The sequence below is a fragment of the Sphaerodactylus townsendi genome, linkage group LG02 (assembly GCF_021028975.2).
Source record: "Sphaerodactylus townsendi isolate TG3544 linkage group LG02, MPM_Stown_v2.3, whole genome shotgun sequence".
Classification (NCBI taxonomy): domain Eukaryota; kingdom Metazoa; phylum Chordata; class Lepidosauria; order Squamata; family Sphaerodactylidae; genus Sphaerodactylus; species Sphaerodactylus townsendi.
In genome coordinates, this window is record NC_059426.1 from 79,228,923 (window position 1) to 79,238,470 (window position 9,548).

The window sequence follows — 9,548 nt, forward strand, 5'->3', positions numbered from 1 at the left end:
TCTCTTAAGTTTTCCCTCTTTCCTGCAGAGACAATAATTGAGAAGAGAGTGGTAGGAAGAGATTGGCTCCAAAGTTGCCCTTCCACTCATGGAGCGACTCCTACTCATTGAAGGGCACCTTTAGATCCAATTCATAGGAATTAGGAGCTAGTGGAGATGTATGTAAGGAATGTATGTAAGCATGGACTTTCTTAAAGCTCAAAAGTTTGCTGAAGGGATCCAGTAATTTAAAAACTTAAGAAAACACCATGTGATCTATTTCTACCAATAAAATTTTATATTGTATAATTTGTTTTTTCCTGCGAAGCAGCTATTTTGTTCAGTAAATGCTTTAAGCTGTATACTTCAAAACAAAAGCGAAGAGGACATTACATCTAAATTAGGCTACCAAGAATCAGATTAATTGAGAACTAAACCAAAGAAAAGCAAAACATTAGGACCATTACATCTGGGTAAAAATGGTGGGGTGGGGGGTGTATCGCTTTGACATACATCAATTCTGGCATGAAACCTGAAGTGACATCACTGTGTTGGCAATACTCTAGAATTCACCTGTAATTCTGTGATTTTACTATATAGTTGTGATGGAGTCCCATAGTGCCATCTTTATGTGAGGATGTCACTCCTGGTTTCATGCTGAGAGTTAAACTGCACATCAAAGCAATGCACACTTGAATGTTCCTGCCCCCAGAACCCTCCCACAGCTTTCCAACTCTGGGCTAGCAACCCTGCATAACTAAAATCTTCCATTTTTTTCAATAAAGCTAACTTGTTGCCTGGGACAATTGCTTTAAAGGATGGAACATGGTTAGTGGTGAGGGGATGCTTAAACATTTTCTTCCATGCCTCTTCTATTAATGTAAACCCCTCTCTAAGGCTGCAGTTAGCTCCTTGCTTCCCAAGGAGGGGAGCAAGTGGTCCGAGGGTGCAGAAGAAGAGACAAAAACTCCCATTGTGTGGGTAAAAATTGACCACAGCCGTTTTATTGGTGTGCTGGCAAAAGGAAGCAGAGGCACAACATAGAGCAGCAAGATAGTGGAAGCCATCTGAGCACTGGCCTGGATGAACTGCCCTTGCTGTCAGGGGGCGCAAGCCACCAGCAGCCCCCACCTGGCATTCGGTTCACAGGCTTGCTTCACCCTCCAGGCCTGTTATGGAGGCCCCCACCAAATGGGGAGGGCCAGCATGCAGAACAGATCAGTCCCCATCCACAGCCCACCAGGCTGTTAAATATGAAATGCAAATAACAACAACAATCTCTGTAATCAGAATGGCAACAACAAAAAAATCAGACCAACGAGTGAGAGAGGGTGGGAGAAGCTGTTGGTGCTCGGGCGAGAAGACGTGTGGGATGGCCTGGCCTGCCCCTATAGGACTGTGGCCCAGCCTCCTCCAGGCATGTCACTCACTCTCACCAGCAGCTGGGTGGCCCATCCCCACACTGGGATGGATGCTGGCACTGAGCCTGCTCCTCTCCCTCCCCCATCTCTGGGCAGCAACGGCAGCCAAGGTAAATCTCAGCTGCTCTTTATGGGGAAAATATCTTTAGGTGCTTGTACCTATCCCCTCCCACAAACAGAGCTTACTGAAGCCTTGGAGGAGCATTTGAAATCATGGTAGAAGCATGAGAGAAAAATTTTAAACACGGTCTCAACTCTACACTCTGTTTGGTTTTTTTTGCTTTTGTTAATGGAAGATCCTAATTATGAATTGAGATATAGCATATTATAGTGGTTAATGTGTCAGGTTCAATTTCCAGCTAATGCCATGAAAACTTGCTGGGTGACCTTGGGCCAGTCACACATACTCAACCCTAACTCTGGCTACTGTTTGAATTGGAGTAATCTAAGGAATACCATGGAGGCAGGCCATGACAAACCACCCATTAACTTTCCTTGCCTTGAAAACCGTAGGAGGTTGCCACAAAAAATCATGAATCTTTTGTCTCTTGTCTGTTTTGGCCCTAAATGTATATGATTGACACTTATTTTTCATTCTTAAGTAAATTATTATTAGTATTATTATTGTTGTTGTTGTTGTTGCTGCTATTTATTTATTTATATTTCATAGACCACCTCATCCCCGAAGGACTCTAGGCGGTTTACAACAACAACATCCATAATCAATAATTAAAACAACAATTAAAACCCTTAAAATTCAATAAGCCGCGTATCAATCTCTAAACAGAGACAGCTTAAAAATCCCATGTTGGTGGCGCCCGTTCCTAAAGTCAGGTGGGGGGGCAGTGCCAAAACATGAAAAAGGTATTGCCAAGGATGGTGAAATATGGCAGGGGCCTCACAAGGGGCAATGCCTGCTTACTACCTCTCCCATCCAAATCTTTAATTTCAGCAAGATTGTGGTCTAATTCTTTGCCATACACAAGATTACAAATTATATATCTTGATAAATACTGTGACACCATTTTGTCATTGCATCAGGATATAGTTTTGAGCTTGTTAAATTGTTGTGCACCATTGCATATATGAAAAGACTTGTTTGTGTGCTACCAAAAATACATCCAAAAGCATTCTCACAACAATCATCTACAATCTCTTATTCTGCAGGCGTTCCGAAGGAACCACAACCACCATCCTCGTGTGCTCTAATTGAAACAAAGGACTATATCAGATACAATGGCTGCAGTTCTATAGAGCAGATCTCTGTGCCTCAGTGTGAAGGAACATGTCGAACTTTCTCACTGTATGTAAACCAAATTTATACAGTCTCATATTTTCCAACCTTAATTGTTTGAATTCATTACATAATCTTCATTAGCCTTTATTGAGTATGGTCCTGACGATGTGTTCAGAGAAGTAAGTCCATTGAAATCAACACAGTGTGCTTCTGAGTTAACCAAACATACTTTGGAATTGGTTGCTTGCTTCCCAACTTACACTGGTGTCGGAATAACTTGTACAACATTCAACAAATATATTCTGCCATGCTGAAACCTAACTAAAGTCCTGATCCAATTAAGTAACTCTCTATTGAAACCAGATTACGTGTTTAATTTAGACAGGTGTATTGTACCTGTGCAGCAGCATGAGTGTACTATGCAGTCACAACATTGTGGCAACTGTGCACCAAGGAGTCAGAGATAAGAGATTCTTTAATAGTAGATAAAGTCTACTTTAAAAAAAATGTGAATATGTTCGGACTACTCATCAAAAATCTCAAAATGGATTTCAATCTGTTGAGCAAACTGAAGGGGAACTCACAGATTTGACTGCAAAACTCACAGTGAGAATAATCAAAGCAAGACACATGGGGATTAGTCAGTCATCTGTTATATTTTGATGCATGATCCTACATATCTAATTTTTGTTAATATAGTTTTAATGGAATGGCAATTAATAGGTAGCCTTACTGAAGTGGTGAGTGTAGTACAGAGTAGTGTAGTAGTACTACAGTGGTGAAATTACTAAGTCTTGTTGCAACTACATTATTATTTATAGGATTGTTATAAGAAGCTAGTTTCTGACAGTACTTTATCAACCTAAAGCTGCCCAGGGTCCACTGATGCCTTCTGTACACTCTTTGCCCATGTTCAGATATTCTGCAAGTTTGGTAAAAATGCTATCTTGATTTCTTGCTGTGGTAATTATAACAATGGGAGTATCATGATAACCTGTTTAGAAATGGGTTTTTTTGGGTGTTATAAGATAGCAAAGGGAAAAACAGTAATATTAGAAAATATTTCTGGAGTGTCTGTCATCAATCAATTTTGTAATGAAACTATGGTAAATGTCAGTAACTGCTCAAAACAAGTATGATATCCATCAACTGGATGTTGATTTCAAAGTATTGTTAATATGACTACTACATTATTGTTTTGTAGCACTTCCAAGCATATCCAAAGAAATGTATGTCTATTATTGTAATCGTGCAACAGCCCCATGAGATAAGAACAATTGAGGCTGAAAAGTTTAATCTCGTTTAAGACTATGAAAGGAGTTCAGAGCAAAGATAAAATTCAAACCAAGGTTTTCAAGATTTGGGACTCCTATCTATTATGTCACACCACCTCCAAAGCTAATTTTCCATTGTGAAAGTCAGGTGTCTCAATACCTTGACTGTCATTTCAAAATCCCAGCTGTGATGTCCTCCTTTTAAAAATTAAACACATATTCAAGATACTTTATTTAAAACTTATCACACTTGATTATATCTTAAATGCAGATATCAAAATCTGGGTATCTAGCAAATGAGCTGAAGAAACAATACACTTACATGGACAGAGGTTTTCAAATAAATGCAAGTTCTTCCTAGTTCCTGATTTCTCCCTGTTTTTTCTTCTTATGATACAAACAGGTACTCTGCCGAAGCTGAGTCAATAGAGCACAGGTGTACTTGCTGCCAGGAAGAAAGGACAACCAGAAAGGCAGTCACTCTGACATGCCCCGATGGAAGAAACCAGACACACTTCTACCTCCATGTGGACAGTTGTACATGTCTCAGCACAGATTGCAATAAGGCATCCTCATCAGAACAGACTGCTGTGAAGCGTCGTAGGAGACAATTAACAATAAAGTGAAGAATGGGAATGTAACAGGCAAATGAGCAGGTTAAATGGACAGGGGACACAAAAGTATCATTTCCACAAATAATTCAGCATTTTGCCTTATTTTTCAGTCTTCTTCATTTGTGTCCTCTTTGACTATTTTCCATTGTGCTGGCTTTATTTATTTGTGTAAAAAGATAGGATAAGAAGATTTTCCTTCATAAAGTGTAAAAAGGATTTTTATGAGCTGGCACATTTTGAATCAGCCTCTTTGCTTACAATAATTAAACACATCTCAACAATGTGACCTCTGTATTTGGGTTTTATTTTTGAACTTACACACTTTGAGTTTTGCAAGTAGGACCCATGCTTCACAGTTTCAAAATAATTTTGCAGTTTTTAGATCCTTCCATAAAAACAACTCTGCTTTTGAATCCAAAGTAAAGTTAGACCCATTATGCATGAAACAATTACTTTGGGGTTCTTCACCACACAGTGGGCTTATAGTGGGGTCTCCTTATGTTTCTCTGTTTACATGTGAGAAGGCAGCCTGCAGTTCAGTTTGTCTGCTGAACTCTGCTGGGCTACTTCTCCCAGTTCTCTTAATTCCACCAATCAACAGCCTTAAGGCACAGATCTCATCATACTCAATAGTCCCAAGACTAGCACTGATATTCTGTCTCCCTCCCTCCCACACACTCTTTCTTTCTTGCTTGCTGCCGCTGCCACAAGGGAAGGGAAGGGAAGGGAAGGGAAGGGAAAGGAAGGGAAGGGAAGGGAAGGGAAGGGAAGGGAAGGGAAGGGAAGAGAAGAGAAGAGAAGAGAAGAGAAGAGAAGAGAAGAGAAGAGAAGAGAAGAGAAGAGAAGAGAAGAGAAGAGAAGAGAAGAGAGAGGCTTGTTTTAAAATAGAGGCTTTTTGGAAATAAAGTTTTTAAAAGCCCTCCCAATCATCAGGGAGGGTGGAAGTAGAGCAGGGGAGGGGGGATGGGGCCAAAAAGATCCCCTGCTGTTCTTTGCACAAGTCAACTCTCTGTTGTTATAATATATTTATATGTCGATATGAGCACTTAGGGAAGCAGGAAGGAGTCGGCAACACATAAGTGTGGGCGAGGGGGGTGAGGGGGAAGGGGGTGGGCAGCAGCGCAAGGAAGTGGGAAGGCTGACCATGGGCAAAGTGAAGATGTCCAGGGCTAAGCTGTGCTCACTGGCAAATCTTCCCACTCTGGCAGTGAAGCTAATTAAAAGTCACACTAGAAGAGGTCTCACTTGCCACACAAAGAATAAAAAGTGAAAGCAGGGCTCCAGAAAATAGGTCCATTCAAGAAATCTTGCTGCAATGGACATTCCCTCCCATTGCATACTAGATTCCTTGTGCATAATTGACATAATTTCGCTTGGCTCATGAACTTGGACTACAAAAATGTATTCCAGTAATGATAAACGTCTTACGAGACATTTTCCACAGTCTGCTTTGTGCAACTTCACATTCTTTACCAATACTTTTCCAAGTCAAGGCCCAAAAGATCTGGACAAGGAAGAAAGAGACACCATTCTTGGTTGGACACTGTGTAGACAGAAAAAATAAGTGGATCAAACATAAAAGAGGAGGAATGCCAAAAGAAGTTTCCTACAAAGAATAGAATATATATGTAATGGTTATGTACTGTGTTATTTTTAATATATATTGAAATAAATTTCTTTTTAAAATTAAAAAAATAATAGAATATATGGAATGCCATTGTGGTGCATTCCTTGAAAATTCAGAATCTGTGATTCATTTGAAATAATATCCCCAAATTTCACTTCTGAGTGACTTTTTATATATTGAAAAAGAAGTAGTGTTCCTTCCTGTATATTCAAACTAATAATATTCAAACTAGGGTGAGATATGCACTATGTAAAACCTAATTAATGAGTATCAAGCCTGCCAAAAGTAAAACATGAAAGATGAGCTCTCCTGAGCTTTATTGTTGATTTGATGCTGTCTTTGCACCTGGATTGGGTCCCCAAGGATGCAAACATCAAAATATTTCAACATTAAAACACTATTTAAAATATGTATACATAAAATATTTAAACAATTCAAAAAATGTTTGAGCACACAAACACATGCAACATCACAATTAATGAGAACAGCCAGTGAAATGAAAAGCCTTCACCTGTTGGGTGAAGACAATGTTAGAGGGAGAGAGATTAATCTCCCTGGGGAGGGAGCTGCAGAGTTAGAATCAGAGAGTTGGAAGAGACCACAAGGGCCACTGAGTCCAACTTCCTTCCATGCAGGAATAAACAATCAAAGCACTCCTGACAGATGGCCATCTCCAAAGAAAATTGCATGACCAAGGAAGTGCATAACCAAACTCCCTTTCTTGAGATGCCTCCTGTCTATCCTCGGAAGACTGGGACACCCAAAGGATGGTTTCCAAAGATGACTGAAGTGAATGGGTACATTTATTTGAGAGTAATCAGTCTTTAAGTTTCTTTACATATTCTATCCTAAAAAAGGAGGATTAAATGGTGATGTCAATGGAAGGTATTACAGGGGAGATGAGAATGTGCTATATGAGTTAACAATTCTATATGTAGCAGTGGTTGGAATATCAGAATCTAAGGACACATGGAAACATGATGACAACCGACTCAGCACTTGAAATGATGCGTGGGATTGGCAGTGGGTGGGAACTGCTTGGTCCTGAAACACACCTGATCAGGATTGGACCCATCCAGTTTTTTAAAATCTCCAATGAAGTACTTAAATGGCAGCAATGTCCCAACTCAAGGACACCATCATGTCTAGTTGTGAGCTGAGATTCTGGCTCGTTCTGCACAGGCTGAAAACAAAGCCCCAGAAACGGTAAAAACACCGTTCCTGGGGAGTGGTTTGCACAGCTGCCGCCTCTGCAACGAGGCAGCACCATGCTTTCCCCCCACAACTGGTGGGGAAATGGTGTTTGTGAAACTTGCTCAATGGATGAGTTTTTTCACAAACACCATTTTGCACCCAGTGCTGTGCAACCCTCGGAGCTGCACAGGGAAGGTAATGTAAGTGGAAAAACAAAATGGAGGCACCTCCATGTGAAGGCACCTCTGTGGACCACGGCCGCTCCGGGGTCACCTGCAAGGAAGTGTGCGAACTGTCTCGGGGCTCCACCGGCATCATGTATGCCAGTGAGCAGCCGCTTCACTGACCCTTGTGGAACTGGCCTCTGATACTTAAACCACTACATCACACATGCTTGCTAAGCCTTATACGTTATCTGCTTTCTCCTTCTAATAATGCCCTCCATCAATACCACAATTTATTTATTTATTTACCTAATTTGTAATCCATTTTTCTCCCCAATGGGAACTCTAAGTGGCTTATGACATTCTTCTCTATGTTATCCTCACATCAAGTTGTGGGGTAAGTTAACCTGAGAATCTGTGACTGGCCCAAGGCCATGCATAGCAGAGTCAGGATCCTAATCTGATGCACTAACTGCTACACCATGCTGGCTACGTCTGTGATCTACAAACACTTTATTAGACAACGGGGCTTCACAGTATCAACTGAGATTCCCAGTTGTCATATGGAATGTTTGTAGATCAAATATTATAAGGAAATGTGCATATGCTAACAAGTGTAAGATGAGATACAAGTATGATTTAATAAGTAAATTAAATTCCATGAAACAGCTTCAGAACCACTAATTCTAGTGGGCAGTGGGTACTAGTTCCATGAATTGATTTAAGAGATGTTGCTCATTAATGTTAGAATTCTTATTTGATCTCAAGACTTTCACTGTTTTCCTAATTTGAAATGCCCCTGTGGATCTCTTTGGCTGTTGGGGAAAACAAACATTAAACCATCCTTCATATCTAGTTCAAATCTGAACACCCCTACCCTCTTCAATACATGCTATTTAAAAAGCTACAAATTCCATTCACAGAACTCCCAGCATTATGCCTGGTCTGGTCCTTAGAACAACCCACCTTATAGGATTCTGTGAGGTTCAAATGGGAAAACAAACCATGTATTCAGGTCTAAGCTTCTTGGTGAAAGGATAGGCTAAAAATCAATCAATCAATAATAACAATTGCAGAGGAGATTGTCTAAGGATGATGAAAGGAACACTGACTTGCTGGAGGAAGGTTTAAAGAACTGCTGGGGGATTCTGCCCATGTTACGTCTGTAAACATTACCAGAGATATACTGAATCCATCGAAGACGGAGATCCTTTGGCTTGGTTGTGGGGGAGAGATTGGGGATTTTCAGCCGCCGGTGTGGGAGGGGGTCACATTGGCGCCGACCTCCTCCGTCCGCAGCCTGGGGGTCCACCTGGATTCGTCTCTTTCAATGGAGACCCAGGTGGCCCATATAACCCGGGTTGCGTTTTTCCACCTTCGACAGGCCTGTCGGTTGGCTCCCTTCCTCTCCTACGCTGATCTAGCCACTGTGATCCATGCAACGGTCACCTCCAGGTTAGACTATTGTAACTCACTCTACGTGGGCCTTCCCTTGCATCTGATCCGGAAACTGAAACTGGTCCAACATGCGGCGGCTCGTCTGCTCACAGGGGGTGCCTTTCAAGAACATATTTCCCCTGTGTTGCGCCGCCTGCATTGGTTACCGGTTAAATTCCGAATCATCTTCAAGGTGTGGGTACTGACCTTTAAGGCCTTACGCGGCCTGAGACCCTCGTACCTTTGGGACTGCATTACCCCATATGTCCCAGCTCGACCTCTGCGTTCAGCAGAGGCCAATCTACTGGAGATCCCTGGCCCCTCAATGACGTGGCTGGCCTCCACTCAGGCCAGGGCCTTTTCGGCTCTGGCGCCGGCCTGGTGGAACACTCTACCACCAGCTGTTCGGGCCCTGCGGGACCTTGGAGAGTTCTGCAGGGCCTGTAAAACCGAGTTTTTCCACCGGGCCTTTGGAGAGGCCAGCCGCTGACGGTGCCTCTGCCCCCTCTCTGCTTCTAGGGGTCGTAACACCATCGGGACCCATTATTCCTTTCTGGGGAGAGTTGTATATAGGTTTCGTGGGACATTGTTTTAGAACTGT

At 41.9% G+C, this 9,548-nt stretch overlaps 1 protein-coding gene across 1 annotated transcript in view; it reads left to right on the plus strand.

The window, feature by feature from the left end:
* Positions 1 to 4,811, plus strand: part of MUC2 (mucin 2, oligomeric mucus/gel-forming) — a 77,401-nt gene extending 72,590 nt beyond the window's left edge. Inside the window, exons 53-54 of the mRNA XM_048484569.1 lie at positions 2,568 to 2,703; positions 4,315 to 4,811. Of these exons, the coding sequence (XP_048340526.1) occupies positions 2,568 to 2,703; positions 4,315 to 4,537 (359 nt within the window). The 3' untranslated portion in view covers positions 4,538 to 4,811. The remainder of the gene's footprint in view (positions 1 to 2,567; positions 2,704 to 4,314) is intronic.
* Positions 4,812 to 9,548: the final 4,737 nt, after the last annotated feature.